This window comes from Danio aesculapii, chromosome 7 (genome assembly GCF_903798145.1).
Source record: "Danio aesculapii chromosome 7, fDanAes4.1, whole genome shotgun sequence".
Lineage (NCBI taxonomy): Eukaryota > Metazoa > Chordata > Actinopteri > Cypriniformes > Danionidae > Danio > Danio aesculapii.
Genome location: NC_079441.1, coordinates 4,311,291 through 4,337,186, shown reverse-complemented (window position 1 = coordinate 4,337,186; position 25,896 = coordinate 4,311,291). Strand labels below are relative to the sequence as shown.

Here is a 25,896-nt window from a genome sequence, read left to right as displayed (position 1 = left end):
ATTTCATATAATTTGTTGTGTGACGGCTTTAACACACGTCTTTCTATCAACTTTAAAGTTTTGAATCACAAAACCACTTCCCAAGCCACTGAAAACACCCGGTTGAGAAACGCTGCTCTGGCTGATAACAATTCTTAACGGAAGTTCTAAGCACCCTACCGGAAGGCTCTGATCACTTTGGCGCCCTCCATGCAGCAACCAAGAAAAGGGTCTATAGGCTATACTTTAAAAAAAGGTCAACATATGTGCCTCGGCATTGTCTTATCACACGCATGAATCACAAGTGAGGAAATGAAACAACAGAAGCGCTAAGGTCAAATCAGACGCTCAGGACATAATCTTTAAACTAAAGGCTTCTATGTTGACAGAGGTCTGTGATATAAGAATTACAGCGGAGCATTAATTAAATGCATGTTTTCCATGGAGCGATTATTTGAGGTAGCTTGCTATTTTTATTTGACGGAAAGAAAAAAAAAACATGATTGGACAAACAGACTGTCGGTTCTAAAAAAGGATTCAGTCAGTGTTCTCATTTTGTAATCTAAATTAGTCATTTAAGTGAAAATATCCACGGCAGGCCTGTTTATTTTATTGTTTTTTCTATGCTGTTGGAAACACTGCAGCTGTGTGAAGATGTTCAGCATGCTGCTGTTCGCATGTTCAAATAAATCAGTGTTTGAAAATGCAATATTTAATGTGTCAGACACAAAATAGAGATTTTTTTTGTTATTAAATATGAATGTAATGTTAATGGTTAATATTCGGTTAACGAGCTGCGGTTGTTGGTTTAACCGAATTAACCGAAAGGAGCATCTAAAATCAATGTTGACGTGTTTGATGACATCCACAACACGTGCTGCAAATCACTGACACAAACAACAGCACTTAAATGTTGAGGAGCAAGCTCATTGGCTGCTGACGTAACAGCAAACAGACGCCTGCACCATGTAGCTGGAAGCAGATTGGTTTAGATTAATCCGTCTGTGCACCCAATAAAGTTTTGTGACAGATCAACTATCAATTGATCATATATGTGACAGAAAATACTTTCTTTTATTCTGTTTCAATGATCTGCACTCTGTTTAATAAATGCAAATGCATCATATCTGTGTTTCTTCTGCTTTCAGTGCTGATCTCCATCCTTCACGCTGGACTCACTCAAGGTACTGCAGTATATTTATTTAAATGTAAATTATGTTGTAGTTTCTGTGTACAGAGATACATCAAGATACCACCACATTTGTCTCTTTGCTGATGTTTTGTGTTCATGCTTAACTCCACTTTATATTTTATGTTTACATCTAAGCATTTAGCAGACAATTAAAATCCAATCTTATCAACTGAGGTGAAATGCAGGGTTCATACAGGCACAGCCTAATCAAAATCAAGGACTTTTAAGCACTTTTTCCAGCACCTATTTTTATTTTCAAGACTGACATGCAACATATTGAACACCTGAAATGTATTTCAGCAACCCATAAAAACATTGCGTAGGAATTATCTATCGATTAATACAAAAACATTAATAAAATATAATAATTAGTGAATAATATCTTAATAATTAATAATATAATAAACCAAGACTGACATGCAACGTATTGAACACCTGAAATGTATTTCAGCAACCCATAAAAACATTGCATAGGAATTATCTATTGATTAATACAAATTAAAAAAAAACATTAATAAAATATAATAATTAGTGAATAATATCTTAATAATTAATAATATAATAAACCAAGACTGACATGCAACGTATTGAACACCTGAAATGTATTTCAGCAACCCATAAAAACATTGCATAGGAATTATCTATTGATTAATACAAATAAAAAAAAAACATTAATAAAATATAATAATTAGTGAATAATATCTTAATAATTAATAATATAATAAACCAAGACTGACATGCAACGTATTGAACACCTGAAATGTATTTCAGCAACCCATAAAAACATTGCATAGGAATTATCTATTGATTTATACAACTAAAAAAAAAACATTAATAAAATATAATAATTAGTGAATAATATCTTAATAATTAATAATATAATAAACCAAGACTGACATGCAACGTATTGAACACCTGAAATGTATTTCAGCAACCCATAAAAACATTGCATAGGAATTATCTATTGATTTATACAACTAAAAAAAAAACATTAATAAAATATAATAATTAGTGAATAATATCTTAATAATTAATAATATAATAAACCAAGACTGACACGCAACATATCAAACACCTGAAATGTCTTCTCAGCAATTTATAAAAATACTGCATAGGAATTATCTATTGATTAATACAAATAAAAAAAACATTAATAAAATATAATAATTAGTGAATAATATCTTAATAATTAATAATAAACCAAGACTCCTGAAATGTCTTTTCAGCAATTTATAAAAATACTGCATAGGAATTATCTATTGATTAATACAAATAAAAAAAACATTAATAAAATATAATAATTAGTGAATAATATCTTAATAATTAATAATAAACCAAGACTCCTGAAATGGAGTCCTGAAATTTTTTGTTGTTGTTGATGTTCTCTAACAGATGGAAAGAGAACAGAAAATTTGTACTTGAGTAAAAATACTATTTACTCATTTAAATACTATTTAAATTAGTAAACAATACTAATATTAGGTAAAAGTTCAAATTACTCTTTTAAAAAACTACTCGCAGTACTAGTTAGTTACTTTTGGAAATTAAAAATCTCATTCCGGCCCTTTTTCAAGTGTAAACTTGTTTGAATGGTTTATTGTTTAATCACAAACTACATAGGAATTTGCATTAACAAAATATGGTTGATTTTTTTCTTTCATGACGATTAAGCTTTTTCAATAGCACTCGCAAAACTACCAAATACTCTATAATCAGAATCAGAAAGAGCTTTATTGCCAGGTATGTTCACACATACGAGGAATTTGTTTTCGTGACAGAGCTACTACAGTGCAACAGAATTACAGAGACAGGACAAAATACAGATAATAAATATATTTTTTTTAAAAATAGAAGTAAGCAGTGAGTGCGAATATACAATACTATAAGGCCGTAGAGACAGTTGTGTCCATTTTTAAACAATATTTTCAAGCTTTGAAAGGTTTAATTGAAGTATATGATGAAAAGAGCCTTTTATTTACATACTTTACACTATTTTCCTTATTTGCTCATTCTTGTCTTTACAATATGACAAATGTGTTTCTTAAATAGCATCAAATAACATCACATGGAGATTTTATTTTACACTTGATCTTAAACTGGAATAATTTTACAAAAAAAGACAAGTACACAGTCAGTAAGGAAATAATCAAACAAATGACTTTGTTTCACTTGAGGTGTTTGAAATATGACAACACTACATTTGTTTATATGAAGCAGTGTTTTAAGAGCCTTATTGTTTGTTTTGATAAATGTAACAACAGATTGCTTTGACCTGTAATGCCTGCACAATTTACTGATGCTTTAAGACAGATCAGAATACATCTATTATGTATAAAAATCACACAAGTACCTCAAACAGAAACATTTCCAGCATAATTATTTTGTCGTAAAGAAATAAAAAAAGTTCCATCTTTGCTAAAAGTTATGCTAGGCTAAGTTTCACTTCACTATACAGCCATATAAGTCCGTTAGCATCGTCATCGGTCATGCATCGATCTTATTCTAAATACTTAATAGTTTTTGACTAAATTTAGTCAAGGAGACATAAATAATGTCTACTTTAATAGCGATTGCATACAGTCTGAGTGCGCACACACGCGATGATGAGAGGACTTGCAGTTCATTTGAAAGCCTATTTAAGAGCTTGCATATTTGTTTTTGCGGCTAACGTGCATGACTGCGCTCTCATGTTAAATAAAGCACTCGCGACATTTGCAGAACTGAGTAATTGCGCAATACATGCATTCCCGTGCCGACATTCAGACTGACTGTATTTAGAAGTGACTAACGTGCAAAACGTGTGTGTAGATCGTTGATGTAACACGGGGGGTGACAGAGACAACTGAGGTTTGGATCCACGTGCAGGTTTATTCATAGTCAGGTAAGCAAAGGTCAACACAGGTGAAAACAGATGTATAAAGGAAGTCCAGAATCGTAGTATAAACACAGGCGAGAGGTCAGAAAGCAAGCGGTAAACAGGGACTAAAGTATAAACGAGACTAGGGTCAAAACACAGGTAAACAAGACTAGGAGAAACGCGTTGTATTGTCACTTTACAGAAAAAAAGACTCAGCACGGGAAGTGAGTGTGTGTGCTGCTTAAGTAGTGTTTGTAATCTGTCTTTGACAATTCTCAGGTGGTGCAAGTGTAATCAGTCAAAATGAGGAAGGAGTGAACGGAGTGCATGCATGAATATGTAGTCCATGAATGGCGGATTTGTAGTCCATAGGTTATTGTGAAGGAGATCCAGCGATCTATGAAGTTACGATCGCTGGTGATCGTGACAGTTGAAATGGCAGGAAGCATGTCCGCGGTTTAATTACTCCTGCTAATAAGATTGACATCTCTATAGTGAAAAGCATTAGTCCAATAAAACATTTGCTTTTGAGTTGTTTTTTCTGTCACTGTAACACAGAATGGCCTTTGTCCCGCCCCTTACGTTTCACGCAAAACTAGACAAGGTCGACTGTGATTGGTCACTTTTCATGTCAGTCAAATCACCGCTTTGGAATACCGCTAGTTTGTGCATTAAATTGTCACAAAAGTTTGCAAACATTTTTATTTTTACGGTGTGAAAATTGCATACAAATTCTCCTTAAGCACTTTTCAACAAAACAAGCCCATTTTCCAGGTAATCCGGGCCTTGAATATCTATCTAAAAGTCAAATTCAAGCACTTTAAGCACCTTTTGCAAACCCTGTGTAATGTAAATATAATGAAACAGGTGTTTGTGATCATTGCAGGGATGTAAATCTAGTTCCGTGTTAGTTCATGGTCACAACATGCGGATAAACAAACACATTGAGTCTCATCTACGAAACACAAGCAGAATCAACTCTTGTGTACATTGTCCGTAAAGCGTCTCTGACACAATTTTCTGTGTTTTCCAAATGTTAGTTAGTACAATAGAAATGTACATCTGATGCCGAACACTTGTAAATGCAGCCTAAAACTGGTGTTTTTCTTGTCAAACTGATTACACATTATTTTGATGCACTGGGAAAATAACATGTTAATACTTTTTTTTGAAGTGTTTTATTTTTTATTGATGTCAAAAATCTCCCTTTAAGCCAAACATCAAATTCCATGATTTTTCTCTGTTTCACTGACTAAAAATAGCACTTCCATTACATCAAATGATAAACAAACAAGCAACACTCGTGCCTTTACAAATATAATATTAAAATAATATGCCAAAATAACAATGTATCAAAATATTGTAATTTGAATGTTAAAATGGTTTTCACTTTTAAAGTGGAAGAGAAGCAGTCATTAAGTTTACATTATTTTGTAAATGGATTTCCAATATTAATATAACTTAGAATATCGCTGTTTGACGTTCAGGGGTTGGTTCCGTTCCCTCAGGTGAACAGATACAGTGGAAGTAGTGAACTGAACACGGAGACTGGAAAGCCTAATTTAACCCAATGTGTCAGGTTGTGGACGTGGAGCTGCTGAAAATACAAGCATCAAAGTTGTGTCTAGTTTATAAAAATATATTTATTCTATTTTTCTATTAATCGCCGTTAGTTTGATGCACTTTGGTCCACTCTCTGTACTACGCTGCCTTACTTGACTGCCTGGCCTCAACAATGTCCGGTACTTTCACTTTTCACTACTACAGCCCCTTGCTTCAGTTCAAAGTAAGATTGGCACGGTTTTTTACATGGCAGGTTTTTAAGCACTTCATACAGGATGTTAAGAGATCAATTTGATAAGTAAATATGCCTTGTGTCAGGATTGGGGGTTGAAGGAGATGAGGCGAGGACCCAATTGCAGCAAATGAAAACTATTTTATTAAATAGAAGGAAAACAATATAACTTAAACCTCCCCGTCGTGGAAAAACATGGCAAAATACAGACTTCGAAATTCTAGGCAGGACCAGGCATGACTAATCTCATGACAGCCTACATGAAGACACAAGGACACCGAATTAATGATGACGGGTCAGGACAGAACACACAAGGGCAATAAATAGGGAAGACAAACCAACGAACAGACAGGTGGACAGGTGAAAATAATAATTACAAAATGTTTACATTAATCGAGTTTGTTATATATATATATATATATATATATATATATATATATATATATATAAATTTTATTACAGTGGAAATCAATTTACAATATAACGTAAACCAGTGCTTCACTTCCAGTTTTATTAGCCACTACAGTATGAAAACAATGGATTTAAGGTACTTGCTGTTTGTGTGGCTGCAAAGTTCTCTTTCTCTCCTATTTAATAGCTCAACAGACATTTTATACACTTTACATTTAGCTGTTTTGTCATCTACTTATTAACAGCGGTCTTTAAAGGGATCATTTTAAAGCCAAAGCTCTTCAAATGTATATTGTCCTGGTGTAGCCCAATTTGACAGGCACTGACTGGTGACTGCATTTGATTAAATATTATATAGAGAAAATTGTATACAAAAATTACATTTTGGAAGCTAAAATTGAAAGTGACAGTGACAAAATCCCTGCTATTCCATGACTTGGACAATAATATATAAACATTCCTCGACTTTCAATGTGTAGAATGGACCTTTTAAAAATCTATGACGGTGGAAACACTGAGAAGTTGATGAACCGAGGTCCTGACTCTCTGAGGTCAATAAAAATTCCATGGCACTTCTGGTAAACAGTATAATCCTGGTGTCCTGGCCATCTTCCCTCCATCGGCCCCTACCGATCATGGCCTCCCAATCATCCCCATCCACTAAATTGGCTCTATCACTGTCTCTCCACTCCACCAATAGCTAGTCATTACATTACACCATGTTAAAATGTTTATCTTTAATGTGATGTTGCGGCAGCATAAATTACTGACAATGATCACCTCAGGTACTGATTATGTGCTTTATACGGAGTTAAATGCTACCAATGTGAGTCTGAACACCATTTCAGTTGATATTTATTGCCATACTACTGAAAGCAGCAGCATCTATGTACTTTTAATATTAAAGAGGTTTAATATGTATTAAGTGGCTGATATTTGAATGAATGGCTGGTAAAAGGTTCAGTCGTGTCGCATTTGTACAGCCAAATTGTATATCGTCAGAGTCTTTTTCTGCCACATGTAGTTAGTGAATTTCTAGGTGGAGATTATGCTAATTGCAGGCACGTGAACTTGATTTGCAAATGATTTGAAGTCATTAACATACACGCTTTTAATTATCAATTCTGATGTTAGGAAAGCATTTGTAATTATGGAAAGTTTTCAGAAAGGTTTGTTTTACTTTATTAAATCCTATATTTACGATTGCTACAAGAATAAATATTGTATTTCTATTATATTCCAATATTTTTAAGTTATTCAACTTCCTGCAGTTTCCCAGTCAATCTGACATTAGGAAACACTGCTTTACTGAACAGATGCTGTGTTTTGATATTGAGTACAATTTAATTCAATTCAAGTTTGGAAAAGTTAAGGTTATTAGTTACCATAAATTTATTAACTACTAATAACTTTAACTAATAAACTATTAGCTAATAGCTATTAACAGTTAGTTTTTATACATAAACAATCAATATTTTAACAACAAATATGTACCTAAAAAAGGAAAAAGGTTGCTCTTGTACTTTTAAAAAGCTTCAGATAGACAATACTTTTAAAAGTATTTTCCCTAAAAAAGATCTGCAGAAACAGCTTTGTCATTTTTATTTATTTTTTTTTTTATCAGAAAGAGAGTTGTTTCATTAATTTTATTTTGTCTTTCTTGACAGAACACAAACCTACAGTGACTGTGACACCAGCCAGTGCTGTATTCACTGGAGAGACAGTCAATCTGACGTGTGTGATTGAGTCTGATCACAGTGACTGGACATATGAGTGGTATAAAAACTACATAAAGTTACAGTGGTCTGACGGTCATTACACTGTAAACACAGACACTCTCACTATCAGAGGAGCTGCTGAGTCTGATAAAGGTAAATACTATTGTAGAGCACTCAAGGATGGAAGATCAACTGACTATTCAGACTTTGCTTATCTCTCAGTGAAGGGTGAGTTGAATATCATCGCCCTCCAAAACTTTAATTTTAATAGCCAGTCAAGGGATTGTGATTTTATACAACACACTTACGTCTCATATGGGTTGCGTGTTTTCTCTGGTGATTCTGGATCATTACATCCTGTAGTGACGAAACCTTTAAAGGGCACCTATGGTAAAAAAATCTACTTTTCAAGCTGTTTGGACAGACATATGTGCATGTATGGTGTATAGACCGTCATATTGGGGTGATTTAAGCACCCCCAGTGCTTTTTTTTCAATTTAACAACATAAAAAACGGTGGACCAATTGGAGCTGTTTTCAAATCGCCCGCTACCTGACGTAGGAGAGCGGTCCCCCCGCCCACCAATATTGATTGACAGGCGCGTCATCATATCCTCAGTTTGTTGATTCATGTCCACCATTTTCAGCGTGAGTCGAAGCGATATCACTAAAGGAACACGCTAGCTCTATTTTTAGATGCAAGGCTCATTGGGCTCAACACAAGATCAATATTCTCCACATTATCGCTCTGATCAGAATTATTGGTTGTATCTTTAGGTAGGTTTGCAAACATGTGTACTTCTCATTGAGTCTACCTTATACTTCAGCCATTTGCATTTCTCACGATCCCAGAAGCTCCCTGTGATCTTATCTAGCATGCGTTTTAGAATTCTAAACATCGGTTTCTATCAGGGTACACTCAAGTCGACGGCTGGGCGCCGCGGACCACTGCAGAAACCTATGTTTAGAATTCAAAAATGCATGGCGCGACGGTTCGGGACACTTCATGTTTCTGCCGCGCCACAGAGAGTGTCTGGTGTGCCGTGTCGCGGCTTCGAGCGGCGCATCCGGTGCCTCAGTCAAAGTTAATTCAGTGTGCGTGGTTATTAGTCTCGGTGTACAAGCTCGGCACTTGAAACTAGCACACAGTTGGCTGTAAAACTGTACAAAGACACAAATGATTTTGTACTCTCTGCCTTGTCTGTGTCCGAGTCGTACATGTACGACTGAATGCTGTACCTCTCACTCTAGCTCCCTCTCTCCGTCTACCTGTCAGACTCTGTTGCAAACGCAGAGCGGGTGAGCTCATGGCCCCGCCCCCTTGTTACGTTGGCGGGAAGCCGAAACTAATTTACATGTGAAGCAACACACCCCTAAATCAGCGAACTGTGGACACGCCCCCAACATGACACTTTTTAACACATTATAATAAAACAATCTGAATTGTGTTTTAAACTGAATTTAAACTGGCACACTCAGAAGAACCAGAATATTAATATTAAATCAGAAAAAAGAGGTAAACTATGTGCCCTTTAAGTGATATGGCCATTACACAATAAACTGCAATACAAAAACAGAACAATCTGTCATGTATAGAAATAAAACTCATCACTCATACTCATAAAATCATCTATAAAATCATAATCATATTTAATAGGAATGATAATGTCACATTACATAAAAGTGAACCACGAAGGCCACATTTTTGAGTTTCTATGTTTGTCTATTATTAAAATACATTATTTAAAATGCTGGCTGCATGAATATAGCTTTTCTGATCTTTCTAAAAACATGTATAGTAACACTTTATAATAACGACACACTATGAATCATTTACTAAGCATTAGCAAATAGCAAATTCATTATCTGTTAAGCATTAACTCTACAATACAGCACAGCAATATTACAGCACAAACATTAAACTGAGTAAATGAGGGTCAGAGGTGTTTGAGGAACAGAAAACAATGAGGACAAAACTATAGACGGCACTAAAGAACAGAGCAGAAATAGTGAAACATCAGATAAAATCATTAACATTAGATAATAAAATGTTAGTTTACCCAGACCTTTCTCTCTCAGTGAAAGGTCAGTTCAATATTAGTTTTTTATAAACTCATAACTGAATAAAACTGTGTAATGCACACAACAGTGAAGCAAGACTCAGCATTGAATGCAAGCATTGCTTACAGTTGAAGTCAGAATTATTCACCCCCCTTTGATTTTTTTTTTCTTTTTTAAATATTTCCCAAATGATGTTTAACAGAGGAAGGAAATGTTCACAGTATGTCTGATAATATTATTTCTTCTGGAGAAAGTCTTCTTTGTTTTATTTCGGCTATAATAAAAGCAGTTTTTATATTTTTAAAACCATTTTAAGGTCAAAATTATTAGCCTCTTTAAGCTAATTTTTCTTCCATTAGTCTACAGAACAAACCATGATTAAATAACTTGCCTAATTACCCTAACCTGCCTAGTTAACCTAATTAAGCCTTTAAATGTCACTTTAAGCTGTATATAAGTGTCTTGAACAATATCTAGTCTAATATTATTTACTGTCATCATGACAAAGATAAATCAGTTATTAGAAATGAGTTATTAAAACTATTATAATTAGAAATGTGTTGAAGAAATCTGCTCTCCGTTAAACAGAAATTAGGGAAAAAAATAAACAGGGGGGCTAATAATTCTGAATACAACTGTATATTGTGTTTGTAATGTCCTGCAGCTGTGTGTATAATATCTTGACCTTTTCCTTTTTTGTATGTTTGAATGTTTACACATCTTAAGGCTGATTTTGGTGTTCAATCTGATCCTGACTGACTACATCTGAAAAATATGACAAAAACAAACATAAATTTACACATGCTTTATGATTTGGAAATTGGTGATTAATGCACATGTAGCCCAGTGGGACACAAGGAGGTTGCATAAATTTATAAAACTGCTGATATGAGTTATTTAGTCCTATATTGAGACTAAACAGATGTGTATTGTGATGTGTATGGTGCTGTGATTGAGGGAGAAACTCTGACTCTACACTGTTTACATCGATCTACAATCTCCTCCTTCCTCACAGCTGATTTCTATAAAGACGGATCACTGATCCAGAATCAGACAGGAGAGATGAACGTCACTACTGTCTCAAAGTCTGATGGGGGTTTCTACTACTGTAAAACAGAGAGAGGAGAGTCGCCGCACAGCTCAATCCCAGTCAGAGGTCTGGGAATAATGAGAGATTATTTACCTCTGTAATATTATCATACAGCATGTGCTTTATGAACAGCTCTGCCATCTTCTCTCTTCAGCTTCATCTTCATCTACATCATCTCCTCCTCTTCTGGTCATTGGTGTTTCTGTGGGATTGACTGTTTTCTCGCTGCTCCTCATCTTACTGGTTCTCCTGCTGAGACACAAGAAGAAAAGAGGTGTGGAGGAGTTCAGAACATGTTCAATAATATGAATGCATGTAATCAGAAATATGACAAGTGCAAATGCATTAATAATGAGATAAGTTTCTACTGTAGATCAGCACCGTAACAATCAGCAACCAGTTCCAACTCAATCTGGAGAATCTCACCTGAAAAACTTTCCTCTAGTCTTGTCAGCTTCATTAACAAATAGATGTGTTTTTAATTTAATGTTTTTGTTCACACAATAAAAGTCAATTTGATCTAATATTGTTTAAACTGCGCCCTTTGATCTCTCTGACCTGTCGCTTTATTTATATAATTTATTATCAACATCATTTATTCATGTTTGTTTTAGAGCCCGTGTCAGATGTGACATATTCAGAGGTCACAGTTAGGAGAAAGAAACCCATGGATAAAGGTGAAAACCCTCCTCTGTACACACAGAGTCATCAGTCAAACTAATAACACTGATGATGAATTAAACTAATAATACACATTATCTGCTAATTAATTTATTATTATTTTTACCGCGGACACCATGCCAGAGTCAACTAATGTGACGTATTCAGGAATCAGGGTAAACGTGGACAAAGGTGATTTCCTGTTTAGTCTTTCTGAAGTATAATAATTCCAGCATGTTCTGAATATCCTGCTTGATTTTCTGTGTCAGATATTAATACTGCAGGACCCAGTGACCTGAATTATGCAAAGATCAACATGAAGGACAAAAAGAAAAGCAAGGGCAAAGGTAAAACACACACACTTCATCTAGTCATGATGATTTGTCTTATCCTGATTTCATTAAACACTTAATAAATCACTAAGAGCACTGACAGACACAACAATCACACTTTATTTTGCAAATCCCTACTGAAAAAAACAGCTTAAACCAGCCTAGGCTGGTTGGCTGGTTTTAGCTGGTCGACCAGGCTGGTTTTAAAGGGGGTTTTGGCCACTTCCAGGCTGGTTTCCAGCCATTTCCAGCCTGGTCTTAGCTGGTCAGGCTGGGAGACGACCAGCTAAAACCAGCTTGACCAGCCTAGTCAGGCTGGGAGCCCAGCCTTAACCAGCTATGTCCAGCTTAAACCAGGTTGGTCAGGCTGGTTTTAGCTGGATTTAGCTGGTCATTTTCCAGCCTGACCAGCTAAGACCAGGCTGGAAATAGCTGGAAACCAGCCTGGAAATGGCAAAACCCCTCTAAAACCAGGCTGGTCAACCAGCTAAAACCAGCCAACCAGCCTAAGCTGGTTTAAGCTGGATTTTTCAGCAGGGATGCATGAACAACAATGACAAAAAGAGTGCAATATCACAGCCATCGACCAGTAGATGTTCATATGTCGAGTGAATCATGCGGCCATTGGCTAAATTCTCTGTCAGTCAAGCTACTGGAAGTAGGAAGTACTGTGACTGATCAATACACCTGTTGGCCAGCACTCCATTTTGGGGATTTACACCTACCTAACTTTAAATAGTAACCGTTCCTGACTCCAGTAAGCTACAAACACAAACTGGGTATCATTGGAAAGAAGACACTTTGAGCTGTACTGTGGTAAAAGGTGAAGTTACATATTAAAAAAATATAAAAAGTTATACATTATGAATTATGAGAAAAAAAAGTGTGTTAAATATTTGTTTTTCTATATACAAACACAGGAATATATTAATGTAATGTCCTAGAAAAAATATCATTTGAAAGCCAAGTATTTCATGAGTTTATATTTCAAATTTGATGAAGATAGCATGCAAAATGAGATTTCTGTAACAAGTTTTCTGAGACTATATCGGTGTCCTTCTTTCCCTCACCGTCAGAGGCAGGGCCGGAGTGGGACTCGTTTTCAGCCCTGGAGTTTCAAGCATTAGACCGGCCCACCTCAGTTCACGACTGACTATATTAAGGACATTTCCAAGTCAGTTTCTAATGACACTCTCACGTCTTTTTCAAGGACACAGCTGCTTTAGAACTTCATGTTTTCATAAATATGAGAACATTAAAGTGGAGCTAAATCTCCAACACTATTCTTCAAAACATCACAATGTCCTTTTCTGCAATATCTGAATATAGATTCCGTGGTCACACAAAAAATAAAAATAAGATATGTACACCTATATAAGTAACCCAAACAGTATTATATGTGTTAACACTAAAATTGAAGAAAAAAAAAATACTCAGGTGAGGTTCAAACTCGTGTTGGCAGTGGCATAATGCAACGTGCTGACCACTGAACCACTGTTATGCTGGTGCAAATGTAATAAGAAATTAGTATTGCACTGTTATCTGCAAGACTCTTTTAACCACAGTATTACTTTCTATTGAGGGCTTAATCTTTTTCTCCCCTTTTTAGATTTCTGATTAAGTTATGTCAGATTTATTAATGTAATGAATTATCAGATTTTCATTGAGCAGGTGTAATATTCATTAATATTAATTATTCGAATTCTAATATTCACTAAGCTGCCGCTGTTTGCGGTTGAATGAACGTTACATCATCATTAACCTGCAGGCTGCATTTTGCTCACGGGGCTGCGAGAAAATAAATAAAGAGTGGAGCTGCAGCAAAATAATGAATAAAAAGAGTCAAATATGGTCAAATATATAAATAAATAAATAAAAAGTGCGACTGCTGAGAGTGCAAGCGACTAGGGACACCGGCACTCGCGGCCAAAACGGACCGGCCCACCAGGAATTTTCTCAGTCCTCCCGATTAGCCAATCCAGGCCTGGTCAGAGGCACTTTCTCAAAAATGACCTTCCCAAACTAAAATATTAACAGTTGCTGAATAATACATTCACAGTTTATGCAATAAATTATACACTCTGGGCTTTATTATCCATTATCTAGAGCAGGGGTCACCAAACTTGTTCCTGGAGGGCCGGTGTCCTGCAGTTTTTTTTAACTCCAACCCTAATCAAACACACCTGAATAAGCTAATCAAGGTCTTACTAGGTATACTTGAAACACCCAGCCAGGTGTGTTGAGGCAAGTTGGAGCTAAACCCTGCAGGGATTGGTGACCCCTGATCTAGAGTTTATAATTGCTCAAAATGAACATTTTTAATGTAAAAAAAATTGCACCGCCCAAAACATTTTATTATTTCATAAACAAATATATGAAATTAGCCCTGGAGCAACATGGAAAAGTAATAGGTTAAAAGCTACACATCTCCCGAGTATATGTTTTGAATTTGATGCCAAATGCTAAATGAAATCTCTGGAATTATTTTTCTGAGAAAATTATTCACTGAGAGACTCTGCGCTCGCTGCCTGTAACATTAACTTACATTATGCTCACTATCCTCGGCCCGTTCTTAATTTTGATTCTATAAAATGTCCAAGAAACAGCGAAAATGGACCTCATTAAGTCTCAAACTTTATTACAGCTCATGACGGACATTTCTCAAAGAGGGGATAACAAAAATGTTACCTGAGACGGTGTGTGGGAGCTCGAGTGTCCAGCAAACGCACCGTTGTGATCGATGACTCTCGCTTGTTTACTAATGTCTGTGACAGCGGTGACGTAATTTTGACAGTGGAGTGTCGCTGTTTGATTCGTACTTGTAATCAGGACTTTATGTCTGTGGTGTAACTGTATTTGGTGTTTGTAAAGTACACCTGTCGTAAATTTATCAGTCATATACAAACAAACAAAAAAATGTTGTATCTTTGTCTGTTCTAATCGCAGATTTTGGAATTGTACCCTTGTAAAATTACGAGTACGTTCCGTTTCACTTTAGGATTTTATAATTACAGATGCGTGAATTTTATTTAGGCATGAAATATTTCCATAAGCTAGAGCCTGATTAGCTATATAAAAATATAAAATCACTTTATAGTTATAAAAATGAGTCTTAGTTGTATCACTTTTTATTATAATATTTTTCAGGTGCTGATGCTGAAGCTGATGCTTAACCCTGCAGAAGCAGAAGGATAAAACACGTAAGCATTTAGTTGTGTATGCTAGTTCTTAAGAGTTATAAGTGATGATCAGTGGTTAATCCTGATAGTAAAACTGTAAATAATCAGTGTTATTGGCATTAACTGCATTAATCTGCATGATCTTTTTAAAGGTCTCTGAGTGCAGTGATGAAAACAGACACCAGAAGAGATGAACACCAGCGCTCGCTTTGCTTCAGAAACTGCTAATGACAATAATACACTGAATTATCAGAGCTGCAGATTAGCAACAGTGTTGGGAGTAATGTGTTACAAAAGTAATGTATTACAGTAACGTATTGCTTTTCCTGTAACGCAGTAGTGTAAGGCATTACTAATACATTTTAAGTAATATTTTACTTGGTACATGTTCAATACAATAAACTTTTCGCCCACAAGACATTAACAAATAAAAAATACCTGTTCATAGTGAACATACGTGTGTGTTGTCAATCTCTCTCTGGCTATTGCAACTTTTTACTTTGAACGTGGCATGATTTCAGCCTCTGAGCTCGAGGTCCAGAGCTATTGGCTCAGCCCTGTTCGCAGTAACGTTAAGCCCTAACGCGCAGCGGAAAAGTAGCAAATAGATGAAAATGGCAGCGCACAGTACATTCGCAAGATGGATGTACGTGCATATAGCGTTATTTCACTGACAAATGTCGTAAGCGCAATATTACAAGTCGAGAGTGCATTCATGTAATACGAGCGAGTGAACGCTTCGGTTTCCTCTGTTCGTGGACAAAACTCCTTGCGTGCACTTTAAACACTCGCTGCTTACGTGCGAATGATCTGCTCTCGCTCCGTCAGATGATGCAGACTCACAACCTGTGCCTTGTGTTTCCTCTTTTAGTGCTTTTGCTCTCCAGAGATCCTCCTGTTCAATTGTTATCCTAATGTTGATATGGTTTATATATCGCTACACTATTTATTAACAATACACTAAACACTAAAAGGTTAAGGTAAATTCTATAATAAAAAATAATTCAGGTGTCAGGTATACTGCCTATGTTTTAGGCTAGTATTATTTACAACTTGTTAATGAATGCTTACGCATACTGTAGTATCAATAATAGTGAACTGATAAAATGAAATACCGTGTAGTTTTACTACAGTAAAGTGTGGTGAATTGTAGAATTTTTTACCCTATATTGTGAAAACAAAAAGAACTACAGCAATGGCTAGTATTACCACAACAGAATAATTGAAGTACTTTACTATAGAACTGTTCACACTGTACATGCCAATATATGTGTTCAGGGGCCCCGTGGAAGAGCTTCTCCTCAAAATGAAGAGAATGACAGGGAAAATGTCCTCCACAATCTCATCAACAATGTGGAAGACAGCAGAGACATGTTCAATTTGAGTTGACGTGATAAAATGGGATTGATAGTGAGATTTATTTGAAGAGTGAATAGTACAGTAGGCTAGAATACCTTATCAAGTGTTTCCCTATTCTCTATCACAGTTACATTTCTGCTTGTGTTAGTTATATTCTTGTTTACATGTTGTTTTATTTGATTAGTGTGGTGCATCTTTTGGATGTTTAATAAATGTTTGTAAAATAAAATGTGTTATTTACATCCAGCGTCTATTCTCTGTGTCTTTAAGTGTTTGAAACACCTCATCATATAACATATAGCCAAAAATGCTATAGTTATTATGTTAAAAATGTCATGTGCAAGTCTATTTTAGTATTTTGGTTATTGTTAATATATAGTGGAGCAATATAAATCATATCATAAAGCAGGAAAGGAAGCGGGAACACAAGACGCACATTGTGAGTGTGCATATAATCTCACTCAGCGAGCAGAGTACTGAGAAGGCGCAAGAAATTTTGCACGCGAGCAGCATATAATTGAGAGCTCGCAAGCTATTGTGTCCACAAACAGAGGAAATCGGTTATATTGAGAAAGCTGTTCATCATGCTCACTTTGTGTATGACAGTTTTGTGTTGTGAACCACTTGAATTTAATGTAGGGCTGTCAAATGATTAAAATTAACGTGATTAATCACACTTTTTTGTAATTAATCATGATTAGTCACGAAACACTATTTATTACAGAAATAAACACACAGGCATGTAAGTGCCATTTACATTTCAAAACAATCAATGCCAATAACAAACAATAATGATTTCAATGTTGGACTCTAAGTAAACTACAAACACACACAGATACATGCGCAGTACAGCGGACCTGGTGAGGGATTCCTTCAGATTCATCAACACTCACAATCGTTTCTGTTACAGTCATATGTATATTGCTGTATGTTTTGCTTGTGTGTGTGTGTTCTCTCTCTCTCTTTCTCTTTTGCTCGCTCGCTCCCTCCCTCTCTCTCTGTCAATTCTCAGGTACGCCCATTCCAGTTTCCCATTCGTCCCTGAAGATGCCAATCTCTATTCCACCTGGTGACGTCATCAACATAGCTACCAATCAGAATAGGAGCTCACAGTTTAAAGGGACGCGAGCGGGGAAGCTCGTTCTGCTTTTGCTCTATCTTGCTTGCCTTATGTTTGCTTGCTTTTGTGTGTGTTTTGGCTTATGTGATGTGATATTGATGTTAGTTTAGAGTTTTGATTTTGGTCTTGTTCTTGTTGTGTTCATAGCTGTTACCGTCTTGTATGTGTGCTTGTGAAAATCCCCTGATCTCTGGCGTCAGCCTTTCCCTGGGATTTGAGGAGTTTAGAGGTCACGTGACATCTCACATCACGTAGATAACTCCACTGTCTAAACACACTAGATTAGAAGTGAGCGCCACCCGCTGTAAGTTTTCTCCATATTTTTGGTTAGAAGAGTAGGTTTAGATATAGCGTGAAAACGCTGAAGATGTTGTGTTTGTTTATTTTCTATTAGATAGTTTAGAGGGTTATATTAGCTAGATTTGGGCGTTTTGTTATATTGCTTTCATTTATTTGGCGCCACTTAATTCTCGTTTCCCCAACCATAATACGTTGATTTATTCTCTTTTGTGTGATCTTGTAAATAATACTTTTCTTTTCTGTTTGCCTTTCCACTATTGTAAATAAATTCACTTATTTTGGCAGTATTTTGGTTGTTGTTGTTGAAATTTTGCCACCAACTCACCACAAATTTTAACCCCCTTTAAATGTTACGTCTTAAACCCTAGAGCAAAACTATAGAACTAAGCGTTCTAAAAGTCTGGCTGTATTTCAGAAGCAAGGATTCTGACACAGCAACGTGAAGCAGACGCTTTACAAAAGTTGCATGTGGGGGGGAAACAGATCAAACTTATGAAATGTGAGGGCGCATGGAAGCAGCTTAAAGGCAGAGAATAGGGCCGTCTTTGACAGCTTGCGACTTCATTTGCCACTTTCACTACAGTACATTTAGATGGACACCAATACTCCACTTTTAGGATTAAGATAATACTGATTAAGAGTCTACCATGTAAACAGCGGTTTTTGATTAACTGAAAGGATCACGCGAGTCCCGAAATGCGAAGGTTTTTCTTTCCGTTTCCCATGCAGTATCAAATTCCATTAAAACATCCTGAATGGAAATATTCTGAATGAGAGTGAACTGCTGACCTGCAGTTAAAGTCTAAAGATTACAAATGAAACACCTGAAATTGCATGAAACTCTAGAGGAAACGCTGGATAGCCTGATGATGCCACATTAATTGTTTTATACTGAAACTTTCCTTCTAAAAGCATGTTCTTGGTCTTATCCAAATTTCTTTGCACGTTAAACACACGCAGGGCCGGAGCAAGCTGAACTGGCGCTCTGGGCAAATGGCAATCACGCCGCCCTCAACCCGAAAGTCACCGGTCGGGAATGAAAGTGAGGACCGTAAGGAAGGGGGGGGGGGGTTGGGGGTGTAGCGGATGAAAGTGAAGACCGGGGGGTTCACTAACTATTCTGCTGCCCAAGGTGGCCGCCTAGGTCACTTCTATGCACGCGTCGTCCCTGAACACACATTGGCCACAACAGGAAATAAAAAAAACTGCAACTGCGTTATTTGTGTCATTTGTTTTTAACGCAATAAATATTTCAACTTAATCACATGCGGTAACGCGCTCATTTTGGCAGCCCTAATTTACAGTGAATAAAATAATGGCAACAATCAGAAAAGAAAAGAAATCTGCATCTTGTCATGGCATTGGAGTTTATATATAGGCCTGTTGTGTCTAATATGAATATAGTCAAGCTGTTCAGAGATATTGCCAGATAATCACTTTACATCTACCATACTTGAAACAGATCATTCGTGATTCTGACTGTCATCCTTTCTTGCATTGTCTTGAGCCTTCACACAGCCAATTATATTGTTAGTAGCCTGGATAGGTCACAGTAATTCTGCTAGATCATATCGCTTTCTACTGGATGTCAAATGCTCTGCAGTACATTTAGTCATTTTATAATGATAAGTTCTAATTCTGTAGTTATTTTAGTAAGAGTAACTAAAGAGTAATATCAGAGTAATGTAACATATTACAATTCTGAGCCAGTAATATTGTAAGGTAAGGGATTACTTTTAGATAACAGTAACAAGTCATCTGTAATGTATTACAGTTTTGAAGTAATTTGCACAACACTGGTGACCAACAACACATTCAAAACCTGAAATGACGCATCAAAATTAATTACCACACAATAAACACTGCAATAGCTGACTAAACTAGAGAATCACTCAAAGAGCACGACTGATAGACCTTGGTTTGGTCTACATTATTGTCTCCTCCCTCAACTCTTGGTTTAAACCCAGGAAGTGTGTGATTGAGCACCCAGCGCTCTGCTAGAACAGTCCATTAGTGTGTCAGGATGGGCTCCAGTGCACTGCCTCTCCTTCTCTGTGAGTATTTGATCAGATTCTACACTCTTCTGCTCTTTAAGACTGTTTTAATCATTCAGCTGAAGATGAAAGAATGATTGTGCTGTATGTTCTTGTGTTTATTAGTCAGATTCAGTGCTGATGTGTGAAGTGTTGATCAGATACAGCGCTTCAGAGATCAGCCATTTATCTGTGCTGTGAGTGGAAAATAGAGGCCGCTGGACGCCAACATCTGATGGCTTTTGCTTTATACTTAAAACATGCTGGGCTGTTGTAATCCAAAGCTGGGTCAAATATGGATAAACCCAACCATTGGGTTAAAATTCCAAGTTAAATTCAATTGTTAAAATTAACCCAATTTTGGGTTTGTCCATATGTGACCCAGCATTGGTTTACGACAACCCAACAGTTTAGTCTTTGGCTGAATTTCACAGATTAGACACATGAAACCAAACACTCTAAAAACTCTTTTTAAAAACTTTTGGTTTGTTTGTTTGTTTGTTTGTTTGTTTAAGTCAGTGATTGGTTTGGTCTATAATTTGCACAAATTTGGTTTGAGTTATGTAGCAGTTCTGTGTTTGTGTTATATTCAAGTTTATTTATGTTGTGTTGATATTCAAGACTTTCTCTGATCTGACTTCTCCTTTCTCAGATATGTTTCTGTTATTTATTATTAGCTGCTCATATCGTTATTTTTATGCATGCATATGAACAGAGTTATTTTCATGTTCTTCTCAGAAACACTACAGTTGTGGTTCATCACATTAACATATGGAGATGTAAGATACGTTTATTTTGTAGATTATTTATTTCTGTTGTCTCTCTTTACTGAAATAAGTTGACTGAAAACTACCTGCACTGTTTTTCCTAAACTGGTTTGATAAATTTATAAAATATTGATGCATTTGTAAATGAAGAGTTGGTTTGCAGTTTATAGGTGTCTTCACACCTAGTTTATATGAGCACTGCAGCCGACAAGTGCGTCAACAACACTAATGACCTCAGACTTCCTTCAACACACAGTGTGTGTGTGTGCTAGAGGTTAAACGACTTTTGGAAGACAAATTTTCTGAAAACGACTTATCAGTCGAGTCGATGTCGACTAGTCGCTGGTCAATAAAACACATCAATAAAACACAAGACAAATATTTTGCAACACGCCATAATCTGTGATTTAGCTGCAGGAAATCCTTTTTTTTTGTCAAAAGGCAACAAAGAGATGAAACGCACAGCTTGCAGTAGGAGAAAATGACATTGATGTTTAAAATGTAAAGAGTTGAGCTTATAGTTGTGGTAGATCTCCTGATGTGAGTTACCACAAACTCTGTGTCTTTCCTTTAACAAAGACAAATATTTTGCAACACGCCACAATCTGTGATTTAGCTGCAGGAAATCCACACATACCCTCATACCGAAAGCAAAAACGAGAGGGGGGTGTAATTGTGCATCCGACAGCGAGGAACGGGGCTATGGGGGGATTGTCACAGACGAAAGAGAGAACCGGCCGGGGGGTTATCGCGGACGCCGCCCTCTTTATTCTGCCGCCTGGGTCGCCTCTATGGACGTGCCGGCTCTGGTCACTGTGGATATTAACAGCAGGTTCAGTGAGCTTTAATCTGCGCATCTCTGATAGTAAAATAATACGTTAATCATAAACGTTTTTAAATGAACATTTATTTATAAAAGCAAAAGTTTGTCTATAGACAACATTCTCTCCATGTTCAAATAGATACAGAAAGTAAAAATAAGACATTTGAGCTTTTACAGATACAGGAACAAGATAATAAAAATGGTGCCACTTAGGCCTAAACAGCAGCTGTGTTATGTTTACTTAGCCTTTTTCTTCGCACTGTGCAAAAACAGAATAACGCAGCATCTATTGTGCCTGGATTCAGGCGATTCCGCCTCGCCTCCAAAAAACTTAACTACTCGACAAATCTGTGCAACCCCTAGTGTGTGCTGATATTTGCCATAATAATCTCTGCTTGCTTTATATTATTATTATTATATTAGTATAGACACACACAGATGGCTTTTACACTGTTTTGTGAAATATTCTGGTCAGACCTTTGTTAGCATGGTAAATCTTAAATTGTTTTAATAAAAAACAATGAAGAGTGGGTTTGCAGTTTATAGACGTCTTCACACCTAGTTTATATGAGCACTGCAGGTGCTTCAACAACACCAATGATCTCACAAGCACAAGAACTTACAGGTCTAACTGTTTGGTCGTAATAGGAGAACAACGTTATCTTGAAATGTGTGACTGAAATAATCAAGCAGAAAACAAATGAGAAATCTTTAAGAAACAAATGCCTGAATGACCAATATTACTTAAATCACTGTTTTTAATTAACTTTCAATGATTAGGTGTGCTGACTTCACTAGACTACAGAAATAAAGAGAATCAAATTTATTATCTGGAGTACGCGGCGCCCAGTCACGACTCAGGACACTGTTCATATTTCAGCCGCGCCACAGAGCGCCATCTTACTTTCATTTTAAATAGCATGTGAATGTGTGCGTCTGGTGTGCGATACTGTCAACTGTCATCTGGTGTGTGATGTCCTATATGAACATTGTCCTGAGTCGTGGCTGCGCACCGCGGACAGCCGCCGACTTGCAGCGCCGGTGTGTGTACCCTGATAGAAACCTATGCTTAGAATGCTGAAATGCATGTCGCTGCGTGGTGCGACGCTGGTGCTTCTAGTGTGTGACCCCCTTCATCCACTTCAAGGGAGGATTTGAAAACATATATCTGTTCTGTTGTTTACTTATTTATTTATTTGCTATGAAATAATGTGTTTTATACTGTGCTTTATATGAGACACAGACTGTTTAGAGCAGGAAAAGTAAGAGATCTGGGAGTGCATGACATGATATCTGCCATGATAATGTCTGTTTGCTGTTATAATTATTAATTTTAAGAGATGTGAGAGACAGACATTCAGTCCACAAACTGTTACTACAGAATGAAGGCAATCAGAATCCCATAGGAAAGACCTTATGATTCATAATGCGGAGTCAAAATTGTTTTGTAGGATTTTGCTGTTCATATATTTGTTCAATAGTTGAGTCCTGTAGGATCATAAACGCAAGATTAGCCCTCTTTTATTATCATGATCTCAAATACTGATTTATTCTAAAGTAAAAATATAAATAAGGAAAAACTAAATATAACATGTTAAAATAGTTTAAACTGAGTAAAATATTTTCTCAAAAGGTCTTTTTGTTCTGTTCCACCATCAGAAATGTTTCCTAAAGTAAAGCTTCAGCAGAAAGATGCACATCTCAGTGCAGCACTGTAGTGTTTTGATCATTAATTAAGCTATTTTTAATTAATAAAAATCAAGAGCAGAAGCAGGAGATGAAGTGATGAAGATAAAGAGGAGTAGTTAATCTGCATGTGTTTTAGTGAGTGAGATTTAGTATCAATGTTGTTGTGTTTGGTCTTGGCAGCACAGATCTGCTACGCTGCTGCTGCTGCTTTGATTATTACTGCAGAGCGAGTACTGAGATCTGCTAATGTCAGTATATTTACAGACGTGCTGTCAGAGAATTTACCTGCGCTGAATGAACACTTTAAATAAATCTTTGCAATTCTCTTGTATAATTCCATACACAATGTCAAAGGGGCTCTCCGGATAACACAACAAACCAACAACCCAACCTTTCTCATTTAGAGAATTACAGCTAATAATAGTCAATTCATACATTAAATAAATAATCTGACATTACAGATCAAACAACATACTGATAAATAACCCGTATGCATCATGATCACTGCAAACTAAGCGGAGGCTTCATTTTACATATAAACTATAAACAGAAACAATGTGAAGGAGACGCTTGTTAACGTTTCTAAAGTGAAGAACTACCATATAAATAGATCCAAGAGTAAAAACTAAATGAACCAAACAATGCAACAATCAGCCTAAACGTTCACTGAAACTCATTAAAGGTGTTCAGAGGAACCGAGATGAAACAGAGCTAGAACAGAAGAACAAACAGAAACAAATCCTCCACAGCCTTAAACACGCTCTCTCTCCTAACTGCACAACAGATGAGGAAGTCTGATACTTTCCACAATATAAAGACAGGATCCAAGACCACGCTTGTGTCCCTCACAAACACACAAACAGAAGGTGTTGTACAACAGCATGTATTAGTGTGATGTTTTAATAATCACTGATGCAGAATACAGCCAAACACACAAGCACAGCTGATGGAAACATCACCATGAAACAGCTGAATGATGTCAATGTTTAAGGAAAGTATGACATCCGTATATCACCACTGAAGCACGAAGTTAAACTTAATTGCTGCTTCTGAACACAGATTTAGAAACATTGCTGCATGTTTGAATACATGAAAGTAAAAGTAAAAAATCTTCACTTACGTCAGAGGATGTTTTGGATGTTCTGCAAACCACTGACACAGACAGCACTAGCTATGTTTCCATCCACTTATTTTCATGTGTATTTTGACCATGTGCATAAAAACCGGTTGATGGAAACGCCAAGATGCGCATAAATTTAGAAAATGTGCATAAAAACTTATGTGCATAACTGAGTAGGATAAACTTTTTATTCTATAAGAAAAGATGCGCATAAACTATGATGGAAACACTTTTACCGCACAAATTTCAGTGTGCTCATTAAAAAAGGTCATGTGATTTTGTGATAAGAGATCATGTGATGATGAAAATGTGTGTAAATGGACAAACCAGCAGGCTGAGCACACTGTAAACCATCTGAACTGTTGTTTTGGTCAATCTAAAACACCTTACTGTTTAGTATTAATGTTATTATATTATGAATGACCTCCAGAATCAAGAGCGTCTGTGCTCCTCGTCTGACACCTTCAAACACCACCGCGCGTTCACTGCGTGTCAGGATTGCCTTCTGAGGCGCAAGTCATTTATTAGATGAAGAAAAGTTTCACACAGCTTCTCCTACTGCAGTAAATTCAGTTTTTACTGTTGATATTTGGCGCCAGTTAATCAGGAAGTGACGATTTTGTGGCTTTGACACGTTGGATGGAAACGCTGCTTTATTCGCACGTCTTTAATGTGATAATCCAGTTTTGCGCATAAAGTTCATTCGCATTTTTTGGATGGAAACAGCTATTGAGGCATTTAAATGATGAAGAGCGAGCTCATTGGCTGCTGAGCCATGTAGCTAAAGCAGACCCCAGTCTGTGCACTTAATAGAGTTTCATGACAGAGCTTTGATTATCTTCCAATGTTGAACTGCTAAAACACAGAAAACACTTCTAGATTTAACTGCTGATGTGTTTAATGATCTGCTTTGTGCTTTCAGTGCTGATCTCCATCCTTCATTCTGGACTCACTCAAGATATATATTATGATTCTGAAAACACTGGAGGTACTGTGAAATACTGCAGTAAATCTGAAGTGTGTATGATGTTGTAGTTTGTGTTTTGTAGTTTATACAGGGACACATCAAGATACCACATCTGTCTCTGAATTATGTTTTGTTCATATTTTAGACATCTTTAAAGCAGCTGTAAGAGCCGTTTGTGTTTTCTTTGTTTGACGGTTCTGAATAGTAATATAGGTGAGCAAAGAGGAAAAGGAAAATAGGTGTGTGTGTGTGTGTGTGTGTGTGTGATCAGGGAGAGCGACAAAACTGTATTGTATAAGCTGTGTGATAAATAAACCCTGATAAAGCTGTATTATATCCGTTATGAATGAGTTCCCAAATTATGTAAATATTGTACAAGACAGTAGTGTGATGTGAGTTAAAGACCATGTAGCCCGGGCATGAGTGTAAACACTGATTTAATCTT

General features: G+C 36.4%; 1 protein-coding gene and 1 long non-coding RNA gene across 2 annotated transcripts in view; both read left to right on the top strand.

Annotated features, from left to right (window-relative positions):
• Nucleotides 1-11,823, top strand: part of LOC130232606 (Fc receptor-like protein 5) — a 33,504-nt gene extending 21,681 nt beyond the window's left edge. Inside the window, exons 6-9 of the mRNA XM_056462583.1 lie at nt 7,902-8,180; nt 11,028-11,168; nt 11,257-11,376; nt 11,717-11,823. Coding sequence (XP_056318558.1) covers nt 7,902-8,180; nt 11,028-11,168; nt 11,257-11,376; nt 11,717-11,823 — 647 coding nt within the window. The remainder of the gene's footprint in view (nt 1-7,901; nt 8,181-11,027; nt 11,169-11,256; nt 11,377-11,716) is intronic.
• A 74-nt stretch (nt 11,824-11,897) lies between these two features.
• LOC130231605 (uncharacterized) lies at nt 11,898-15,613 on the top strand. The gene is made up of 4 exons (XR_008838062.1): nt 11,898-11,954; nt 12,032-12,109; nt 15,242-15,294; nt 15,426-15,613. It is a non-coding gene; the product is annotated as an uncharacterized LOC130231605 (long non-coding RNA).
• Nucleotides 15,614-25,896: the final 10,283 nt, after the last annotated feature.